This window comes from Hyaena hyaena, unplaced genomic scaffold, assembly GCF_003009895.1.
Source record: "Hyaena hyaena isolate Hyena2069 unplaced genomic scaffold, ASM300989v1 scaffold_263, whole genome shotgun sequence".
NCBI classification, from domain to species: Eukaryota; Metazoa; Chordata; class Mammalia; order Carnivora; family Hyaenidae; genus Hyaena; species Hyaena hyaena.
The window spans coordinates 1,604,987-1,629,149 of record NW_024080897.1 but is presented as its reverse complement, the minus strand read 5'-3'; the positions used below and the strand labels follow the sequence as shown (position 1 = coordinate 1,629,149).

The following is a 24,163-nucleotide window of genomic DNA, read 5'->3' as shown; positions in this document are numbered from 1 at the left end:
TCATATAGAAGGATATCAAAGAATCCCTCGAAAATACTTGAATATGTGTTGACATTTTAATATGGAACTTTAGATACATCTGTATTTTCTCCAGTCAGAGGTCTAGCGTAGCAGAGCAAGTGACCTGTCCGGTGAATTAACGAATATAGATCATTCACTTTTCCCAGTTTTGTACACCTGATATTAATGACAAAGTAATAGAGTGGAGATTAGGGTGTAATCATCTAAGCAATAGTATTTCAGAATCAAATGGAACAAACAAAAAGTAATCAATTTAGTCTGTATAGTGTGTGTGTGTGTGCGTGTACATATATATATCCTTACACGTTAGATATTTGATGAGTAACCACAATTTGTGAAGGTACTTCAGTCTGTTTCTCATAATTCATAGTGAAAACTTAATCCCTTTAGATAATTGTTACCTATATATAAGTAAAAAGTCTTAGGAAAAGCAGGATGAACTTCTCTTAATGTTAACTTATTGGGTTAAATGTTCCTTTATACAGAATTATGATGCTTTCTGTTTTACGTAACACCAAAACACCTGTGAAATTCTGGTTTCTAAAAAATTATCTCTCACCAACATTTAAAGTAAGTACATTAATCTTTTTATTACAGAGTTGTTCAATGTTTGAATAGTAAATTCTTTATATCATCGTAAGTTTAACATAACATTTTCAGAATGGGTCTTTTGAAATTATTTTTAATTTTTTAAATTTTCGTATTGTTTTATCTTGCTTAAGAAAAATGCTATGCTGTTTTCATTTAAAGAAATGTTTCAGAGGACAGAAGGAGATGGTTTATTTTTAAGTAAACTCAAAATCAGAAGGATTAGGGGTGCCTGGGTGGCTCAGTCAGTTAAGCATCTGACTTCGGCTCAGGTCACGATCTCATGGTTCATGGGTTCAAGCCCCGCGTCGGGCTCTGTGCTGACAGCTCAGAGCCTGGAGCCTGCTTCCGATTCTGTGTCTCTCTGTCTGTCTGCCCCTTCCTTGCTCATGCTTTGTCTCTCTGTGTCTCTCGATAATAAACATTGAAAAAAAAAATTTTTTTTTAAATCAGAAGCACTTGGATAAAAAATAAATAAATAAATCAGAAGGACTAGTGGTTTTTCTGATAATGAATATAATTAAAACTTGTCAGTGAAAGGTATGTACAGATTGTCAATAAAAAGAATTAGATTCTGTCCTAATTTTACAAAGACAGGCTGGAACTGTAGTATCCAGAGAATATGAAAACTGTGCCACAGGAAGTAGGTTGATGGCCCCAAGAATAATAAGGCTGTCTTATCTTTCGGCAGCACGGTGACTGCTGTGGTGGTGGTGTGGGCACTATATTCGGAAGTGTGAGGCTTTTGTCCTGAGAAGTCTTCAGATGGCCAACAGCTGCTACCCTTTACTCTGCCTCACACTCCTGCTACAAAGTGCACCCGTGTCTCCCTATTCTCACTACAGATTAATCACATTTCATGCACGTGAGGGTCTCATTCAGTAGCAGCTCAGAGGAGTTCTCTTTTTCTAAACCTGAACACCAGTGGTAAAAGCAGAAACAAAAATAGCCAGCTATGTTTTTATTCCTTAGTACTGCGAGGCACATTGCTGAATGATTTACCTACATTTTTTAGTTGTTCTTCATAAAGTTCTATTCACAGAAAACCAAGACTCAGAAATTACATAACCAGCCTGCACAGTGGGGAGGTATCCAAGCTCATCTTAGGGATTAATGAGGAGGACTCATAGAACTAAGAAACACCAATGTAGGGACGCCTGGGTGCCTCGGTCTGTTAAGCGGCCAGCTTCAGCTCAGGTCATGATCTCATGGTTCGTGAGTTCGAGCCCGGTGTCAGGCTCTGCACTGACAATGTGAAGCTTGCTTGGGATTCTCTCTCTCTCCTTCTCTCTCTGCCCTTCCCCCACTTTTGCACACACTCTGTCTCTCTCTCTGAATGTCCAACTTCGGCTCAAGCCATGGTTCTCATCTCTTGGTTTGTGAGTTTGAGCCCTGTGTCAGGCTCTGTGCCGATAGCTCAGAGCCTGGAGCCTGCTACGGATTCTGCGTCTCCCTCTCTCTGCCCCTCTTCCACTCACACTCCATCTCTCTCTCTCTCTCTATCAAAAATAAATGGACTTTACAAATTTAAAAAAAGAAAGAAAGAAACACCATTACACTCACAGTTACAGTTTACTACAGCAGAGCAGTGCGGGTTGAAATGAGCAAGGCAAAGGGACGCCGAGGGCGGACCAGACCCACGGCCTCCAGTTGTCCTCTCCCGGTGCGTTTGGCAGACGGAGCCTTTTTCTCCCAGCACAGACGTGACCGTGCACATGGAGCACTGCCAGCGAGGGAAGCTCCCTCAGACTTGGTGCCCACGGTGTTTGTAGGGCAGTGGCCTCCACGGTGCTTACCTTGCCTCCAGCCCCTCGGGAAGTTCAGCTGAGACCTTGTGGTCCACAGTCCCGGGAGAGCTGCGTTGTTGGCATAGGCCATTTGGTGTTGCCTGAGGCCGGACACGGTTACGTCCCAGGAGCCCGGGGCAAAGGGGCAAAGGGTCTCCCCTTTCCCTGAGCAAGACTGTCCTGAGATCCCACAGCTAACTGAGAAGAGAGCGCAGATCTGACGGGAGCATGCGGCCCTCAGAGCCCAGGTGTTCACCCCTCCTGTAACAGCCTGTCCCGCGGCCACCAGAGGGCCGCCTCCCGGGCGCCTTTCGCAGCAGATAAAACAAAAAGAATGCTCAGTCGGTTAAGCATCCGACTTTGGCTCAGGTCATGATCTCATGGTGGGTTTGAGCCCCACATCGGGCTCTGTGCTGACAGCTGGCTCAGAGCCTGGAGCCTGTTTCAGATTCTGTGTCTCCCCCTCTCTCTGACCCTCCCCTGCTCATGTTCTCTCTCTCTCTCTCTCTCTCAGAAATAAATAAAACATTAAAAATTTTTTAAAAATGCATTAATATAAACAACGAGTCATACTCGTTTGTTACCAACTTTTTGATGTTATCTTACTAGGCAAATACTGCATAAGGGGATTGGTTAATTCAACATAAACTGAGACAATACAGTCAGAATTTTCTCTCAGCAGGAAATAGACCATTCGGTAGAAACTTAGTGCTGTGTCTGTGTAAAGGTCTTGCTCTACCACATGGCCAAAGGTAATACCATCTCTGAAATAATAGTTTCCTTCTCTTTGGAATATTGTTCCTTTCCCTCAGAATGTTTCTTTTTGAAGCTTTTAGCGATTTACAGTGTGACAAATCATAAGTGTGCAGGTTTGATGAATTTTTACAAAGATAAAAACACCTATGTAACCAGCAATTAGATATAGAAACAGAAATTACTAGGACCCTAGATCCTTTCCTTCCAACTTTCAAAATGTACTTCCTCTCTTCCTTCGAACATTTGATGAATGGTACCTGCGTAGGGAATATTCCTTTCTTGACCACACAGTCTGAAGTTCCAGTCGCTTCTGATTATTCACTCTTCTTCCCTTCCCTTTTTTATTTTTTCCTAGCACTGTCTTCATCCACCCACCACCTCTAAAATAGAAGCCTCATGAGGGCCATGATTTGTTTCTGTTTTGTTCATATCTGTATCCCTAGGGCCTAAAATAATGCCTGGCACATAGCACATGCTCACTAAGGGTGGAGCCCAGTGCAGGGCTTGAACTCATGATCCTGAGATCAAGACTGAGCTGAGATCAAGCGTCCATCGCCTAACTGACTGAGCCACCCAGGTGCCCCTCAATGAAAATTTTAATACATATTTGCTGAATTAAAAAGTTTTTCTAATTTCTCCTAATACGTATTTTTTTAATTTTGAAATCAAAACTGATTCTCAACTGTTCGTGCCATAATTACAACATTGTAATTCATAGATAAAACCAGTGCTTACACAAAGGAACATAATTTAAATCTACATTGTTCTTAGAAAAGCAAGGAGAAAATTTAAGTATATAAGCAGCAGCTAGCTACACATGAGAACTGGGCACAAAAAGCAAACTCTCTGTGTACTAACCCATCTTTCCCCACCCCTTTACCATCCATCCCTCTCAGGTGGGGCTCATGAACCAAACTTAGTTAGCCAAGCTGTATATTTCATTAACTGCTCTAGTTTCAACAGAGTAAGATACTGTAAGTCTCTAAGACTCTGAATCAAATATCGAATATTCACACCCACAGCGACTACCCTGTATTTTTAATCCTTGAATTAGTTATAAATCTCAAACATGAAACTCATATGAGAGCCTAATTCATCAATTTACAGCTCATTTTGTGGTTTTTTTTTTCGCACATGTTGTAACTGTCTGACCAGCCAGTATGTTGACATAAACTGCTTGATGCGTTGATGCTCCAGGATCCACATGCTTTTCCTTGTATAGTCCGGCTTTCTTAAGTCAAACAGTAGTAGTGAAAACTAAGGGAACATTTATCATAGTTAATAAGTTTGTTAGTTAATATGGTATACCTGTTTTTTAATGTCATTAGATTATATAGTTTTACATATACTTGTATTTTGAAATTTGTCAGCATTTTCCTATTCCTCATTAACAGGTATAAGTTGTAGAAGTAGTTTAGATATTTTACCATTTTGTAATAATTTATAGTAAGCGCTTTAAAATGTTAATTTTTTCTCTACAACAAAAACAACTTTCTCCTCCTTGAACCTATTCTTTGATTCGTGCGTGTACATTTTCAGGAGGTGATTCCTCACATGGCCGAGGAGTATGGGTTCCAGTACGAACTCGTGCAGTACAGGTGGCCCCTCTGGCTTCATGAGCAGACTGAAAAACAGAGGATTATCTGGGGCTACAAAATTCTTTTCCTCGATGTCCTTTTTCCCCTAGCAGTGGACAAAATCATTTTTGTTGATGCTGACCAGGTAATAAGATTAATTGTGTTTTCAGTATTACTTAAACGATTTTTGCACTTCTCTGAGTATAGGGACTCAATTCATATTGCTGGTGTTCATTATTGACTTCGTTGCCCTGCTACATATATGTGTAAGACATGAATGCGATATATAAGGAAAGTATCTTTAAAAAAAAAAAAAAAAAAAGCCTGACAGAATTTCAGGGGGAAATCAAATGTATCACAAGAAGTACCATTTAGTATTTAGGACATGGCAGTTTTCTGTCAGAAGTAGAAGTTTATTGATTTAGGTAATTAAAAATAAATACTGATATTAGTCATAGTAAAAGTAGTTGTGTGAGTTCCTATGAATATGAGCTGTTTGCTTAAGATTATCTATTTCTTCTTGCTGAAAAAGTTGGCAATTACAGCTCTCCTCTCTTGCTTGTACCTCCCACAGGATTCTCGGGCCTTTAGCCAATAGCCAAATCCTCATCAACCTTCCACTTAAGAGGAAAAATGTTCCAAATGTGTCCCCCCAAAACCCATTATGGTACCTGGCTTTCAAAATTTATATATCCAAAAATTAGGACTTTTACCCTTTCCTTCTTGCATTGCATGCCTTTGTAATCATTAATGGGGAAAAAATTAATTGAAGAATACACAGGATCTTTAAGAAGAGTAAATAATAAAGTTATATAAATTAAGTACACAAATTAGTATTGAGGACAAAAGTATATTTTCAAATCCTATATTAGAATTTACCTATATTAGAATTTACTTATATTGGGGTGCCTGGGTGGCTCAGTCGGTTAAGCATCCAACTTCAGCTCAGGTCATGATCTCACGTTTTGTGGGTTCAAGCCCCGCGGCGGGCTCTGTGCTGATAGCTCAGAGCCTGGAGCATGTTTCAGATTCTGTGTCTCCCTCTCTGACCCTCCCCTGCTCATGTTGTCTCTCTCTCTCAAAAATAAACAAAACATTAAAAACAAAAAAAGAATTTACTTATATTGTTAACTATATTACTGTTTTTGTATTATTTTCCAGTTGATAAATATGAATCATTTTCCTTAAAAACTAAGAAAACCGGAAAATGTGGGTAATGAACTAAGCGTTTCAAAACATGTCTAACATAAAATGTACTTCTCATACCCTCCCCCAGCTTGCACAGCAACATTGTCCATCAGGCTAGAGTCTATTAAAAACTGGAACATACTAATGTTATTTCATTAAAGCCATTGAGGACAATTAAGAGGTTTTTCTTTATCATTCAGACTAATATTTGCCAATATAGAATACTGGAGATTTATCATAAAAATGATTTTGAATTATTAATCCATACTCTGACAAACTAAGAGCAATGAACTTGTGAAATATTTGATTTCTTTCCAAAATAAATATGGTTTAAAAAAATCTTAAGGTGACATAACAGACTATTCTTACTAATGAGTAAGATCACTGTCCTGTAGACTAGGCATATGCATTTTACAGTTCTTTTCATCTGTACGGACAAGAGAAAAGGGAACTTCGTAAACTCCCTACTGCCTGAAAGAGCTGTGAGGCGGGGCGCCTGTGTGGCTCAGTCTGTTAAGCATCTGACTTCAGCTTGGGCCATGATCTCATGGTTCGTGAATTCAAGCCTGATGTTGGGCTCTATGTGACAGCTCAGAGCCTGTAGCCTGCTTTGGATTCTGTGTCTCCCTCGCCCTCTGCCCTTATCCCCCACTCACACTGTCTCTGTCTCTCTGTCTTTCAAAAACATAAACATTGGGGGGGAGAAAAAGCTGTGAGGAAAACACAGTTCTCTCTATTTCTGCAGTCAGGTGATGATTTGAGATTCACATAAAAAGGGCTTATTATAATAACATAATATTATTTTATAGTCTTCATCAGAGAAACTATTTTAATTATTTAGATTGTAAGACATGACCTAAAAGAACTCCGAGATTTCGATCTGGAGGGAGCGCCTTATGGGTATACCCCATTTTGTGATAGCCGCACTGAAATGGATGGGTATCGTTTCTGGAAAAAGGGATACTGGGCATCACATCTTTTAAGAAGGAAATACCATATCAGGTAAGAAAATCCATACTCTTAATTTTTAGTAACCAAATAACTTACTGGATCTCAATACTCCATTTTCTTAGAAATCAGACAGTTATGACAACTAATTAGTGTGTATTACATGCTGGTCATTCTTACGAGACTTTACATACATATATATATTTTTAAACATAGACTCATCTCTTTTTTTTTAATCTTTATGTATTTATTTTAACAGAGAGTAAGAATCCCTAGCAAGCTCTCTGCTGTTGGTGCAGAGCCCAACATAGGGCTCAGTCCCACAAACCGTGAGCTGAAATCAAGAGTCAGATGCTTAACCAACTGAGCTATCCAAGCATCCCAAGACTTTACATACATTAACTTATAAAATTTCCATGACAACCTTTTGAGACACTGTTATCATCGCCATTTAGTAGATTTGGAAACAGAGGCGTGCAGCATTCGCGTAACTTGCCCAGGCTTAACGCTGTTAGTGTATGACTGAGCCAGGAGCTAAACCCCAGACATAGGACTCAGGTGAGAGGCTCCTACCCACCACAGAAGACCTAAACTGGTTTGTCATATAACAAAACGAACCTTCTGCCTTCAAAGATGTTGTTTTGTGGAGCCATGGGTTTCATGGTATCTTGGAAAAACCTGAGGTGACCCTAAGAGGATATGGCTCCTAACAGTATTGGAAGAAACTTCACACCCCTTGGAAACAGTTTTATACATTGGGAGAAAATTTAAGAAAGGATTTGTTATTATTAGACACAGGGATATCTAAAGTCAGTCCCGTTACTGCAGAAAGTCACTGGGGCAAAGTCAAAATACATGAACAACATGGGCCACCAGAGACTGTTCACTTTGCAGTGCCTTGTATGTCGTGGATCTCAAGAAGTTCAGGAGAATTGCAGCCGGTGACAGGCTCCGGGGCCAGTACCAAGCTCTCAGTCAAGATCCAAACAGTCTTTCAAACCTAGATCAGGTAAGTAAAATGTTCATAGACTCATTTTCAGTGTGCAGACACAGGCTGCTTGTGAACTGTAAAACCTTATGTTTTCAGCCTCTCTCTCCCTTTCCTACAAGTCTGTATTGGATGTCTCGACTGTCTCGACTTATGTATACTTTCTTCACTTTCAGCTCAGCATTTTCAAAACTGATCAGTTTAAAAAAAAAAAAAAGGGGGGGGGCGCCTGGGTGGCTTAGTCGGTTAAGCGTCCGACTTTCACTTAGGTCATGATCTCTCGGTTCATGGGTTCGAGCCCCGCGTTGGGCTCTGTGCTGACTGCCAGCTCAGAGCCTGGAGCCTGTTTCAGTCTGTGACTCCCTCTCTGACCCTCCCCTGCTCACGCTCTCTCTCTCTCTCTCTCCTAGAGATAAATAAAACATTAAAAAAAAAAAAAAAACTGATCAGTTTTATCTTTACTTTTCCATCCTTAGGCTTCTTCGTCCCACTACATGCCCCGTCTTATTTACCGTGATTTTTACATCCTTCCATTATCATTTAAACATGTCTCTATCTCTGATCTTTAAGACTCTTTTCATCCTGTGTCCCACCTGGCTACTGCCTTACATTTTGTTTCCCCTGATAAACACCTTTTTTCTCGTTATCCTACTGATTTCCAGATTTGCTTAACCTAATGATATGACCTAGAACATCCTAGAAGCACAGCTTCCCCAGGAAGGTCACAGGGAGTGAGGATAAGCAGGGTCACTTCTCCTTTGCCCCTTGGACCCGTGTAATTCTTCCACGTGGTGACACAGCTCCATATAATGGTTAGTGATTTAGGACATAATGCTGCATCTGAAGGACAGCACCTCCCTTTCCAGGGTATTGTCTCCAAGGTAGCACCTCTCCTGTGCCTTCAGTAAATCATTCTATTGCTCTGTCAGGCCAGCAGCTTCTGGGTGGTCAGGTGTGTGATGGGACCACAGATCTCCTGGTCGTGCGCCCTCTATCAAGTTTCTTTGCTGTAAAGTGGGTCTCTTGGTCTAATGCAATATTATCCTATCTCCATGGATAGTTGTAGAAGCACTTGGATAATGGTGCTAAGTCTCTGAGAGCAGGAAGGGCAAAGCCATACACAGCATATGTGTATATTTCTGTTCTAAAGAATCTCTGTCACTACTTGCTTAGAGAGGTTCTGAACTAGTCAGCTTGCCACCAAACAGCTGATTAGTCTTTGCAAAGTGCTGCATCAGAACTCAGTGTTTGTCTCTAATGTTGACAGCCGTAAGAGCTAGATCAGCCCTGGTTTAGCAGAGCTCAGGCTTTTGGATCCACACGTAATCTCCATTTCTGCCAGCATTGACTACTCCCTTCATGTACCCATTGTACCATTGGAGTGGCCTATGACCAAGACTGGTGTGCATCAACAGGACGCAGCATACTGTATAACCATCTAGTGCTGCTTCCGTGCGAATGCTTTCTGGTGAATATTTAACATGCATTACACAAAGATCTTGACAGTTTTTGCCATCCCCATAAGCTCTTACCCAGAATTCCTTGTTCTTAATCTTCCTTTATGCTCACCAATCAGCCAAGCCATCCACCATTTCACTTGAATTTATTTCCATTTTGGCCTTAGACTACTTCTCTTTAGCCTAATGATAAGGTACATCATCTGAAGAAATTAAAAGAGTTCTTAGAGCTAAATTCGTAGCACTAAATATCCCTATTAGAAAAGAAAAAAGGTGTCAAGTAACCTCTGCTTTCTGCCTAGAAACTAGAAAAAAAAGAAAGAGCAAATTAAAACTAAAGTAAGTCGAAAGAGGGAATAATTAAGATTAGAAATCAGTGAAATGAAAACTGATATGTTTTCATAGATTTTCTTATGATGCCAAAGCTGGTTCTTTGAGAAAATTAATAAAACATAAACCTCTGGTTAGACTGATCAGAAAAATGTTTAATGAAAGACACAAATCACTATATAGAAGTGAGAACGTGACAGCGCAATATCTATAGATATTGAAAGGGTAATGAGGGATTGTTACAAATAAATGTATGGTAATATATTCAACAACTTTTTTTATTTTGTTTTTTTAACTACTAAGGGTTCAATACATTTATTGGTTTTGCATTGCTGTAAAAACACCACACAAATCAATTTTAAACAAAAAGAGTAACAAAAAATCCATTGTCATATATGTAAATATATATCCAAGACTTTTGTGAAGAAAAGTAAAACATCTTATATAAGAATATAAAAAGAACTTAGATAAATGGATATATAATCTTCAGTGATGAAAAGACTAATATCAGAAAATACACATTTTGTTAGCCTATATGTGCAACAGAACTATGATTTGGCTTAATATAGAAACTCATCTTTTTTTTTTTTTTTTTTTACAAATAGTTTATTTATATTCAACAACTTTGATGAAGTGGGCGAACTACTGAAATGCACTCACAGTAGAATAGTCTGAGTCAATTGTGTCAATTGAGAAAATTATGTTTAGTTTAATCTCCACTTAAATCTCTCTTCAGTGATGAATCCCACCAAACATTAAAGAAAGAAATAATACCAATTTTACTCATTCTAGAACCAACATCACCTTGACATTAAGACCAGACAAAGAAATTATAAGAAAGGAAGGTGACAGACCAAAATTCCACATGAACAGATGTAAAAGTCTTTAATAAAATCTTGGAAACCAAATCCAGCAATATATTTATTAAAAAGACCCTATGTCATAACTAAACTAATAAACCAGAGTTTATTCTACTTTAGAATGTCAGTGTAATTCACTATATTAACAGACCAAAAACAAGAAAAACCATATGATCATCTAAATAAATACATAAGAGCGTTTGATGTATCCAACATCCATTCCTAACGAAAACTCTCCACAGAGTAGGACAAGAAGGGCACTTCCTCAACCTGACAAAGGACACCTATGAAAAATCTATAGTTAACATCATACTTGACAGTGAAAGACTGAATACTTTCCCCCTAAGATCAGGAACAAAGCAAGGATATCCACTCATCATTTCTATTCAACACTGTAGTAGAGATACTAGATAGCGCAGCAAGGCAAGAAAAATAAAAGCATCTGGATTGGCAAAGAATAAGTAACATTTTAGGGCACCTGTGTGGCTCAGTCGGTTGAGTGTCTGACTTTGGCTCAGGTCATGATCTCGTTCTGGGTTTGAGCCCCACGTCGGGCTCTGTGCTGACAGCTAGCTCAGAGCCTGGAGCCTGTTTCAGATTCTGTATCTCCCTCTCTCTCTGACTCTCCCCGGCTCATGCTATCTCTCTCAGAAATAAATAAAACCATTAAAAAAAGAAAAAAAAGGAATAAGTAACTTTTTTTTTTAGATGATAGAACCACCTATGTAGAAAATTCTCTATAATCTACTGAAAAGATACATATTAAATATATTTAGCAAATCTGTAGATAGAAGATCAACATATGAAAATCAGTTCTGTATTTCTACATACTAGCAACAGTTGGTAATAGAAAGTAGAAAGATGATAGTATTTTTAATAGTGTTTTTAAAATTAATGACTTTGAATGATCCAGGCCTAGAGACTGAAAACTACAAAACACTGTTGAGAGATTAATGATCATCTAAATAACTGTTAGATTTACCTTGCTCATGTGTCAGAATATGTAATACTGTTAAGATATGATTTCTCCCCTAACTGATCTCTAGATTTAATGTTATTCTAACAAAAATATAGTGTTCTTTTTTTTCCTATAGGCTTTCTTGGGGAAGCTGACAAAGTTGATTATAAAGTTCATACAGAAATGCAGTAGACCTTATATAGTCAAAATGGCTTTGAAAAAGAACAAAGTTTGAAGACTTATTTTACCTGATTTCAAGACTTGATATAAAGCTACTATAATCAAAACAGTGTGGTGTGGTATACAGATAAATAATTCAATCCATAATCAGAATAGAGATTTCAGAAGTAACCATACATTTGGACAATTCACCTTTTTTTTTTTTTAATTTTATTTATTTATTTTGAGAAAGAGCACAAGCAGGGGAAGGGCAAAGAGAGAGAGAATAGAATCCCAAGCAGGCTCCACACTGTCAGTACAGACATTGGGCTCAGTCCCATGAACCTTGAGATCATGACCTGAGCTGAAATCAAGATTTGGACGCCTGACCAACTGAACCACCCAGGCACCCCTGAACAACTGACTTTTTGAGACAGATCTGAAGGCAGCACAGTGGACAAAGGTCGACCTTTTAAACAATTGGTGCTGGAGCTACTAGACATCCATATAGAAAGCGAAACACAAAGAATCTGTGACACATGCCGTATATGAAAACTAGCTCAGAACACCATAGGTCTAAAGATAAAATGTAAGACTATAAAACTTTTAGAAGATAGGATAGAATATAAATCTCTATGGCTTTGGTTGATGCAGAGATGTTTTTAGACTGTTAAAAGTGTGATTCACAAAAGAAAATAATTTATAAATATATAAAAGAACTCTTGAAACTTACTAATAAAGAAAATCATTTTTAATTAGATTTTAACAGACCCTTAACCGAAGATGATGATCAAGTGGTAATAGACCCACTATTATGGGGTGGGTAAAGATCATTGCTAAAGATGAAAGATGCTAAAGATCATTAGTCTTAGGGGAAATGAAAAACTACAATGAGTAATTCCACACACTATTAGGATGATTAATATTAAAAAGACTGACCATACTAAGTGTTGACAAGGATGTGCTAGAACTCTCTTGTGTTGCCAATGAGTATGTAAAATACTATAACCATTTTGAAAAACAGTCTGGGGATTTCTTAAAATTTAAATTTATACCGACCATATGACCCGTTGTTCTCTTTCAAGGGAAATGAAAGCATATATATCCACACAAATACTTGTGTCTGGGATAGTAGCAGCTTTATTTGTAAAATCCAAATCCTGCAGCAATCCTGTATTCATTATGTGTTGCTACCCAGTGACTGACTTGAAAACCTAGCCGCTCACAGTAACTGGGTCGGGAATCTGGGCCTGACGTTGCTGGGTATTCTGCTCCGCAGTCCCTCATGACGCGGAAGTCTGTGGACCCACGGGTTGCCGTCTAATCTGAAGACTCAACTGCGGTGGTCACTCACGTGATTGTGGGCAGGATTCAGAGGGCTTTGTCACCTATGAGGCTCATTTGCCATTTAAACTTGCTTTAACCCAGGAGCTAGCAATCTCTGCTTAGAAAGCCCTGCATGTGCAAAAATGTGAGAATTCTCCCAGAGCATTGTTTCCCAATAGAGAAATGAAAGCTCACCTCCACATCTGGAGAGCATGGTGATGGCTGCCATAAACCGCAAGAGCAGGCATGGTGTGGGTGACCAGTCGCCGTGTTTCAGGGCAGCTAGAGGCAGCGAGGCTGCCTGCTTAGGGGGAATGAAGAGCGGTGGGTTTCTGGGCTTTCTGCTTCATTCCTGACACAAGGGGTAAAGTGCTGGGCAACTGTTGGCCTAGTTCTAGTACATGGATTCATTGTGATGCAAGATGATTGGGTCAGATCAGTATTTACTAGCTTAAAATTAGATATTTTAGATCTGTGTATATCTTTTTGGACCTGTTTTTAATTTAATTGACCTCATCAACCACATTCCCTCTGACTCTAATTTCTGTACCTCTTTGTTTAAATCGTTTTTTTCTATAGGATCTTCCCAATAATATGATTTATCAAGTCGCCATTAAGTCTCTTCCTCAAGACTGGCTGTGGTGTGAAACCTGGTGTGACGATGAATCCAAACAGAGAGCCAAAACAATCGATCTGGTGAGTGTGTGTGGTCATTTGTATATAAGCCAGTGTGAAAATGTTCAAATAGAAGTATTTTCTCTTTTACAAATGGAATGGCACACATACGGCACACTGCTGCTTAGTCTGTTCTTTACTGTTATATTTACTTAGGTGGCCCAAGTACAGGGCTGTGTCAGGGGGCCCCCAAGACCACCCCCAAGTTTGCTGCATCACAAGAGGACTCGCAGGACCCAGAATATCATCATACTCATGGCTCTGCTTTATTCCAGTGGGTACAGAGCAAAAGGGAAGGGCATATGGAGTAAAGTCCAGAGAAAGCCAGATGCAGCTTCCAAGGGCCTCTTCCCCGTGCAGCCTCCCGGGGCAGGCGGAGTCCCGTAAGCCGCCAGGAATTCCACGCACACGGGAAGTGTCGTCCACCAGGGAAGCTTATTAGGAGCCCAGGATTCTTACTGAGAGCTGCTGTCGTAAGCACGCCCCTGCCTGTCACATACCAGGCACCTAACACTCGAAACACTGATAATTGCCGACAACCAGAAGGAAAGCAGGTGTTTAGCATAAACCACGTGGTCAGCACAGGTTCGGCAGGTGAGCCACCTTTACCAGGAATGGCAGGAACACTCCTGAAACCCACGTTCCCGGAGGGCAGCCAGGGGCCCTCCTGGCAGGCAGGCCTTTCCGCGGAGAGCGACCTCAGGCTTGCCGGGCTCCTCTCTCTCGCACGGGGCCCTCTGAGGGAAAGGCCGTGAGCCGCTGAGATGTTCCTGGATTCGCTGTCGTCGTAACACGCGTCAGTATGGTTCTCCTGCCAGGAGTGCTCCCAGATGAAGATAACCAGTGGCCTCTGTGTCTACTTGAATTACCCTATGCGTGTCTGGTTGTTTCCTGCCTTTTGAGGAAATTTTTATATTTTTAATTTTAAGCAGTTAATGCTACACAGTTAAATTTTCAGCCATTTAACTATACTATCTTTCTCCTTAGACATGAAATATTTCAAACTAATATACTGTACAGCTATCTTGAACTTACATTCCAGTACTATATTGTCTTTAATAGTCATAGGGTATCCTCATTCTTTTTCTGACCGTATTGCTTTCTGTGCTAATTTAAGTTTAAAATAATTATTTATAAGATCCTCAGTTAAAAATAAACTATCAAAATATTAGCATTCATACAGTTTTGAACAAAATAAGAGAGGACAGTAAAATCTAGAGACAATCTCTAGGCACGTGTCGAAATGTATAGGAAAGTGGTAGCATGCCAGCTTGTCGGACTACAGGCAACGGCGATGGGAAGTAGCAGAAATGAGATGGCTTTGTTAAGAAGAAAGTAAGAGGATTTCCTAAAGAGAGGTCAGGAACATTGCTGAACATACCTCGTAAGATGTTGTGGTTGTGCTGTGACATACAAGGTTCTGACTCATACATTAGTGACATAGGTCTTCTTGGGACGTTGAACACTTAGGTTAGCATGAGCTAACTATAACATCCCCAGATTAAAGTGGTGCCACCCTCACCCACATCCAGATCTAAGTGGGGGTTGTCAGCAAGTAGCATCCCTGTCCGTCAGGACTCAGGAACCAGCCTCCGTCCATCTTGTGGCTCCTTCTTCCTCTGAGGTGCTGTCATCGTCTGTACCCATCAGAAGCTGATGTGTCCAGTATGGCAGCCACTTGCCTTGTGTGGCCATTGAGCACTTAAAATGTTGCTAATCTGAATGGAGATGTGAAGTATGAAATACTAGATTTTGAAGACTCAGTACAATAAAAAGAATGTAAAAATGTCTCTTACTAATATTTGTACTTATTACATATTGACTGATAGTATTTTTGATATATTTATATGTGTATTTTACCTGTTCCTTTTATACTTTTATATGTGGCTACTAGAAAATTTTAAATTACATATGTGGTTTCCATCATATTTCTGTTGGGTAGTGTTGATCTGGAGGGGAGGGAAAGAAAAGAGTATGAGGAATGCTTCCTGACTCCTAAAAGCCAATGCCTCTTGGTGCATTGGTCCTGTGGCCACATCTAGATGTAAGAGGAGCTAAGAAATGTTATTTCTGGATGGGCAGCTACTTCTTAGTGATGGGTCTACGTAGAAAAAAGATGGCATAAATTTTGTGGACAGCTAGCCATTCCTCCCACAGAAACTCTTAAAAATGAGAGAACTTGCAAATTTGGGCCAACTTCTTAGGGAAAAAGTTAAGGGAGTTAAGACAAATCCCAAAGAAGTGGCCTAATGAAGAGGGAAAAGTGTGATTAATGGTATCGAAGGTAAGAATGAGAGCATTTATGAATACCGTGATACTACCTCAGCTCTATTTCAGTCATCCTGGGCACTACTGACATTTGGGACCATGTAATTCATTACTGCGGCGGGGCTGTGCTGGGCACTGGCTCACCTTTAGTAGCATCTCTGGCCTCACCCGCTAGATGGCAGTAGCACCACATCACCCCCCAGTCATGACACCCAAAAATATGTCCAGACCTTGCCAAAGCTCCCCTGAAGGGCACGATAGCCCATTTAAGCACCACCATATAGATTGTAGGGGGGGGGAATTGCAAGACAAAAACTGAAGGGAAACAGTATTTTAATAGTTTCTGACAGAATTAAAATGAAAGAAAATAGTTCCATTATCTTCACTTTATTTATTATAGAGCATAATGCCTTTAAGGTTAATTTCTGCAAAGAAAATCCTCTTTCCCCACTTACTTCAGGAATATATTACTATAGAAAAAGACCCACAGTGCAGTGAACTGAAAATATTTGATGAGGAAGGGGTTAAAGACAGCAGGCTTATGGCCCATATGTAACCAGTAGCTTTCCTGTAAGGAATTAAGGAGAAAGCAAGTTGCAGCAACTGCAAGGTGATGTCGCATGGAAGTGAGCTTCAAGATGTGTTCTCTATTAATGCCTTGTAAAGAGCAAATGGGATGCTTCTGGAACTTTGTGGCATTTGTGCACCTCCTACGGTCCTTCATCTCTGCGTCGGGGGCGTCTCCATCCTTCACATCACTCAGCCCCATCCCCTGGGGGTCGTCATTGGCCTCTCTCCTCATAACTCACATCCAGCACGGTAGCATCTTGTCGGCCGCACGGTCACATATATCCAGGGTCAGGTTCGTCCCCTCCTGTACACTTTGCCTTTTGACCTTTTAAGTTCCCAAGAAACCCCATAGCAGGACCAGTTGTTCACTGCGTCGTTTACATTGATCAGGTATCCGTGGAACCATGGAGATTCTTATTTCAGCTTCCTCCCGTGTGATGAAGCACTAAGATCCTGCCCCCCACCCCCACCCCATCCCCACACCCAGTTAAGAGAACTGTATGGGTCTCACTACTGGTCAGCAAAGAGTTGGACCTGAGAGAACGGAGGAGCTGTGCGCATTGTTACCCTGCTGTGTCCGTCAGCTGGGCCGGTTAATGTGCTTAGACGGGAGGTTTGTACATTACTCTGAATTTCACACCTATCAGTATTTTGACACATGAATTCCAGTTAACTGATTTTTAATATCATCACGGTTGCTAATTAGAAACAAAGGCACATGAAGGGGAAGGAATGCTTTTGCTAAAGAAACTCCAGGAATTTCTGAAGACCAACCAATACATTTGTGGAAAACATGAAGTATACATAAGCCAGATTTTAGTCCAAAGAAAAGACAGGAAAATACTTATTAATATACTATGTTATGTTCTTTTACAAAATGCTCATGTAATTAGATCTTTTGTCAAAAAATTTTGCAGAAGTGTTTGACAGACTCCTTGTTAACCATCAGAATGTTTTTAAACAATTTTTGTTTCAATTTCTGATTGAGGTATTTGCATTAAAAACTTACTGCTGACGTAAACTTTCACTTGGAATTTCACTTGATCCTTCCCCTACTAAACTCAGTTTAGTACTTTTATTTTTTAGCACTTTAAACATTTAGTACTTAGGGCTCTGCTTTTATAAAATTTGTTTTGTTTGCTCTAGTGACATAGTAATGTCCTCAAGTATTCCCTTTGTTTCCTGGACAGTGGTCTGTCCATCTTCCCTCCCTCCCTCCCTTCCTTCCTTAACTGAAGCATAATTAACATACAAGGAAAATAGCTTTTCATTAACCACATTTTATTTAAACTTTTAGTGCAATAATCCCAAAACAAAAGAACCCAAACTAAAAGCTGCTGCCAGGATTGTCCCAGAATGGGTGGAGTATGACACTGAGATACGACAACTGTTAGATCACCTTGAAACCAAGAAGAAAAATGGAGGTAAGGCGTCATTCTGTGGTGGTGTCTGAATCGTGTTGCCTGAAGCGAAATAATAATAGATTACAAACTCTTTTCTTGATGAATTTATTAAACGATCAGATGAGAATTTCTTTCAGAATATTTGTGACATTATTAAGAATTTCATTTTTATGTGGATTTAATAAACTCAAATTTAAGACATGGATAGAGAATCTCTTCCCCCATGGATGTAACTTCAATTCATATCACCACATAAATGGGTGTTAAAGCATTAGCCTCCTGACACAAGAGGTAGAAAATAAAAGTAGAAAAAATACTGTCTTTAAGATTACACCAAACTTGCCAAATGTGACAATCCAAGCCCTGAGGTTTAGTGAAAGATTCACATAGAGGCTGGAACTGTTACCTCCTATCCCCTAAATTAATCCCAGAGGGGATATGATTTCCCGTGTGTTCCTGGTCCTGGTGACCCTAGTCAGGGCCGGAGGGTGACTGGGACTAGATTTGTTTCTGTTTCTAAGCTTAATACGTGGCTACCTAGGCATTTCATACTCTACATAAAGCTTCAACGAGTGTTGAATATTCTGTTAAAGCTGGTATAAATTTCTTGATCACCTCCTAATTCTCTTTCTTCATCAGTGCCTCATTCTCTCAGTCTTTCTTTATTCTTTTTTATTTTTTTTTATTTTATTTATTTTTTTTTATTTATTTCTAGGAGAGAGAGAGAGAGAAAGAGAGACAACGTGAGCAGGGGAGGGTCAGAGAGAGAGGGAGTCACAGACTGAAACAGGCTCCAGGCTCTGAGCTGGCAGCCAGCACAGAGCCCGACGCGGGGCTCGAACCCACGATCCGCGAGATCATGACCTAAGCGAAAGTCAGACGCTTAACCGACTAAGCCACCCAGGCGCCCCTATTCTTTTTTAAAAATAGCACTGTGGGGCGCCTGGGTGGCTCAGTGGTCGAGCTTCCGACTTCAGCTCAGGTCATGATCTCACTGTTCATGAGTTCAAGCCCTGCGTTGGGCTCTGTGCTGACAGCTCAGAGCCTGGAGCCTGCTTCAGGATTTGTGTCTCCCCTTCTCTCTGCTCCTCCCTCACTCATGCTGTCTCTGTCTCTCAAAAATAAATATTAAAAATAGCACTGAGCTCCTCCAATCAGTGTTAGAGACTTTAAAACAGGTTGTATTAATCCTCAACAATAATTCTTTCCAGTGATTCAGAATATATTCTTATTTTCCTCAGCTTTATTTTTTCTAGAAGCTGAAATGTTAAATATAAACCTAAAAATGTATGATATAAGGGTGCCTGGGTGGCTCAGTCAGTTGAGTGTCTGACTCTTGATTTTAGGTCATGATCTCATGGTTTGTGGGTTCAAGCACTGCATCAGGCTCATTGCTGGCAACATGGAGCCTGCTTGGGATTCTCTCTTTCTCTGCCCTTTCCCCACTCTCTCACTTGTGCAAGCACATGCACATGCACTCTTGCACTCTTTCTCAAATAAACTTAAAATATATATGTAAACATTCTTACATAAGCATGAAATTGTGTTTCATCTTGACTTTTTGTATCCCTTAACAAAACCAATGCAGTTATTTTCTGAGAGGTTCAGTATTTAAAACACATCCATGTTGGGGTGCCAAGCTGGGCTCTGTTCTGACAATGAAGCCTGCTTGGGATTCTCTCTCTCTTTCTCAAAGGCAAAATGAAGCTAGGATGCCCATCAACTCCACATTTTTGTCACTTAACAAAATCATGTACAGGGGCGCCTGGGTGGCTGTCAGTTAAGCGTCCAGCTTCGGCTCAGGTCATGATCTCGTGGTTTGTGGGTTCGAGCCCCACGTCTGTCTCTGTGCTGACTGCCAGCTCAGAGCCTGGAGCCTGTTTCGGATTCTGTGTCTCCCTCTCTCTCTCTCACCCTCCCCTGCTCACGCTGTCTCACTCTCTCTCAGAAATAATTAAAACATTTAAAAAATTGTTTTAAAAAATAAAACACATCCATGCTTTGTTAATTAATAATTTATTTTTTTAATGTTTATTTTTAAAGAGAGAGAAAGTGCACAGGGGAGGGGCAGAGAGAGAATCCCAAGCCCAGTATGGTGGCTCCATCTCATGAGCTATGAGATCATGACCTGAGCTGAAATCGAGGCAGATGCTTAATTGACTGACCACCAGGTGCCCCTATTTTTCATTAATAATTTAAATACTTTAAGACACCATTTCAATTCAGAAGATTCTGTAAGTGATGTGAATTAACTGTTTCAAAGGGAGTTGAAGAAGACAGAAAAGGAGGTTTTGAAAGAGGAACAAAGGAAGACCGAAAGGAAACTGTACACAATTACCTCAGAATTTTTTAATGAACAGAACATGGAGATGAAATGTTTCTCTTATCAAATTGGTAAGAGTTAAAGGTTTAATAATACCCAGGGTTAGTAAGGGCATTGACTCATAGCACTCATAGATATACAGTAGCTGTATAAATTAAGGAAATTTTACAGTGTATGTCTATGTGTGTCTTTTGACTCAGTAATTCACTTTAAGAGGTTTACATTTAAAAAAGAGAAGTTAGGGGCACCTGGGTGGCTCAGTCAATTAAGCATCTGACTCTTGATTTCCGCTCAGGTTGTGATCTCTCAGTTTATGAGTTCGAGCCCTGTGTTGGGTTTTGTGCTGACAGTATGGAGCCTGCTTGGGATTCTCTCTCTCCCTCCCTGCCTCTCCCTCCCTCTCTTTCCCTCCCTCCCTCTCCCTCCCTCTCTTTCCCTCCCTCCCTCTCCCTCCCTCTCTCTCCCTCTCTCTGCCCCTCTTCTACTCAGGAGCACTCTCTCACACACACTCTCTTTCTCTCTCAAATAAATAAGAGAAATATGTATACATGTTCGTTATGCCATTGTTTTTAATGAGATAGAAATAATTGGTCCATTAATAGAAGATTGTGTAAACAGCACATACAATGAAATATTGTAGTCTTTCAAGAGAATTGAGATAAATGTATTTTGTGGATAGCATATTTTAAGTCAAAAATGGAGCGATATTTGTAATATAATTGGCCCCATCTTAATTAAATAAAAATGACATGTTTATGTGTTTATGTATATACATATGTATGTGCAAAAATAAGAGAAGTTTTACAAAAGATTATCATATTTTTTACTTAATTTTGAATCACAAATGTAAGTCTGTTATTGTTATGAACATGAAAACAACATGGAAGTACTATCTATAGAATAAAATTGGAAGACTTCTTTTACTCAAAAACAAAGAGGCAATCATTCTTTTTTTTTTTTTTTTTTTTACAAATAGTTTATTGTCAAGTTGGTTTCCATATAACACCCAGTGCTCATCCCCACAAGTGCCCTCCTCCGTGCCCAGTACCTCCCTTCCCCTCCCCCCACCCCCGTCAGCCCTCAGTTTGTTCTCAGCATTCAAGAGCCTCTCATGGTTTGCCTCTCTCCCTCTCCCCCACCATTTCCCCCCTTCTTCTCCCCCACGGTCCTCCGTTAAGTTCCTCCTAATCCTCCTATATGTGCAAACATACGGTAGCTGTCCTTCTCTGCCTGACTTATTTCGCTCAGCATAACACCCTCAAGGTGCATCCATGTTGCTACACGTGGCCAGATGTCATTCTTTCTCAAAGAGGCAGTCATTCTTAAGGCTGTAGCGGGCTTGTTTTGTAACGTCCACGTTTGTCTTACTGCGAGTGGTATTCGTTTTCCAGGGTTGCTCTAACACAGTGCTACAAAGCAGGCGACTTAATCAAGAGAAAATTTTTTGGTCTCACTGTTCTGGAAGCTTGAAGTCCGAGATCAAAGTGTCTTTAGGGTCGGTTCCTTCCTGAGGGCAGTGAGGGAGGATCTGTCCCAGGCCTTCTCTGGACTCGGAGGTGGGCCATTTTCTCTCTGGGTCTCTTCACATTGTCTTGTCTGTGGTATGCCAGCGTGCAGACGTCCTCACCCCACACGGACACTAGTCCCGTTGGACGGGGGTCTGCCCTGATGGTGTCATTTTCACCTCATTACCTCTGTAAAGACTCTATCTCCAAGCAAGGTCACATTCCAGAGTCCTGCAGGTTAGAGTGAATCTTGGTGAAACAGCATTCAACCTGTAACATGAATGGAGTTGAGAATCTGGTCGTATGTTTAAGGGCCATTTGTAATTTCTTCTGCTTTTCAGCTGCTTATTCTTTTCTTTTGCTCATTGTCTAATGCTGGAAAAAATTGGATGATCTTTATTTCAGAGATTTCTGTTGCTGGCTTTACACCAAATTCCTGTATGATTTATGTCTCATTTGGCACATTTTTTATCCTGTTCTGTTTGTCTCTGTCTCTACATGTGCCTATTGCATACTTTTTTAATTATTGAAGATTTATAGCATGTTTTCATACTGAGTAGGGCTCATCTGCTCATTACTACTTCATTATTGTTGTTTTCCTGGTTTTCTTGTGTATTTTTCCATATAAGCTTTAGAATCATCTAGTTCCAGAAATTTTTCAGTTTTTCTTTTTTGGTGGGGGTAGGGAGGAGGATGGAGGGAAGATTACATTAAATTTATTACATAAATTAAGGACTATTGACATCTCTGTGAAAACTGTTCTTTCTATATGTTCAGTTTCAGTTTTATATTTGTCAAGAATCATAACATTTTAATCATATAGGTTTTATACATACATTTTTAAACTTGTTCCTAGGTATTTCATCTTTCTGTTGTTATAAATGGGATTTTCTCTTACAGTGTATATTACTGGCATTTGCTTGTACGTAGAAAGATTGTTTTCTGCCTATGAATTTTTATTTCTACGATCATACTGAATTCCCATATTTTTTATAGTAATATTTCCATTTATTCTCTTGATTATTTCCCCCCCAGGATTACATATATAGCTTATCTGCAAACAAAAATGTTTTTTCCTCTAATCATTACACCTCACATTGCTTTTTCTTGTCTAATTGCTTTGGTGGTTATATCTAATATGATGTTACATAACAGTGGTGTGTTAGGCTTTTTTTTTCTCACCTTGTTTGGCCAACCTTCTGTGTTTCCCTGGTAAGATATTAGCCTTGGACTAAAAAGTTTACCTATTGAGGAAATATCCATAGATTCCTATTGTAGTAAATGTTTTTATCAAGAATGAGTTGCATTTTGGGGCACCTGGGTGGCTCAAGTCAGTTAAGCATCCAACTTTGGCTCAGGTCATGATCTCACGATTTGTGGGTTCAAGCCCCACATCAGGCTCTGTGCTGACAGCTCAGAGCCTGGAGCCTGCTTCAGATTCTGTCTCTCTCTCTCTCTGACCCTCCCCTGCTCATGCGCGGTGCACACGCTCTCTCTCTCTCAGAGGAAAAAAAAAAAAGAATGAGTTGCATTTTATCAACCACATCTTCAACAAAAATAGAAGTGACTATATGGTTTTTATATTTGATTTATTAATATCATAGATTATATTAATAGATTGTCTAGTACTGAATCATTCCTATGTTCCAGGAACAAACTCAGCTTGGTCATGACCTATTATTCTTTATTTTTACTTTTTTTAAATTAAGATATAATTTATAACTATAACATTATACTATTTTCAGGTGTATAACATGATTCATTATTGGTATATACTGTGAAATTATCACAGTAAGTCTAATTAATATTCATTACCATAATAGTTATGTTTTTCTTGTGATGAGAACTTTTAAGATCTCTTTGCAACTTCCAAATATACCATATAGTATTGCCCACTATAGTCACCATACTCTGCATTACTCCCTATTACTTGTTTAATAACTAGAAGTTTGTACCTTTTGACCCCTCACCGCTTTTTGTCCACCCCCGTCCTCACTCTGACAACCGCTAATCTATTCTCTGTGTTTGTGAGCTCCGTAGTGGTTTATTTTAGACTCCTTATATAAGTGAGCTCATACAGTATTTGTCTTTCTCTGTCTGACATTTCATTTAGCATAGTTCCCTCAAGGTCCATTCATGTTATATACAAATGGTAGGATTTCCTTCTTTTTGTGTAATTTTTTGAAGAACTGCCACATGTTTTCCATCGTGGCTGCAGCAGTTTACATTCCCATCAGCAGTACACAAGGGTCCCCTTTTCTCCACATCCGTGAGAGCACTTCTTATAGTTTGTCTTTTTGATAATAGCCATTCTGTGGGTATGAGATGATATCTTACTGTTGACCTATTTATCTGTCTTTTTTGGGAAAATATGTCTTCAGAGCCTCTGTCCATTTTCTTAATTGGATTGTTAGTTTTTTGATTTTGAGTTGTAGGAGTTCTTTTTATTTTTTGGGTGTTACCCCCTAATCAGATA

At 39.8% G+C, this 24,163-nt stretch overlaps 1 protein-coding gene across 4 annotated transcripts in view; it reads left to right on the top strand.

Moving 5' to 3' along the window:
• UGGT2 (UDP-glucose glycoprotein glucosyltransferase 2) overlaps positions 1-24,163 on the top strand; it is a 177,380-nt gene that overhangs the window by 149,966 nt on the left and 3,251 nt on the right. For 3 of the 4 annotated variants that reach the window (XM_039245722.1, XM_039245721.1, XM_039245719.1), the window contains 6 exons: positions 507-591; positions 4,692-4,874; positions 6,759-6,919; positions 7,760-7,874; positions 13,523-13,639; positions 17,754-17,880. In XM_039245722.1, coding sequence (XP_039101653.1) covers positions 507-591; positions 4,692-4,874; positions 6,759-6,919; positions 7,760-7,874; positions 13,523-13,639; positions 17,754-17,880 — 788 coding nt within the window. Of the gene's footprint in view, positions 1-506; positions 592-4,691; positions 4,875-6,758; positions 6,920-7,759; positions 7,875-13,522; positions 13,640-17,753; positions 17,881-24,163 lie in introns of those variants that run through there. The other variant, XR_005530743.1, reaches the window with a different exon arrangement.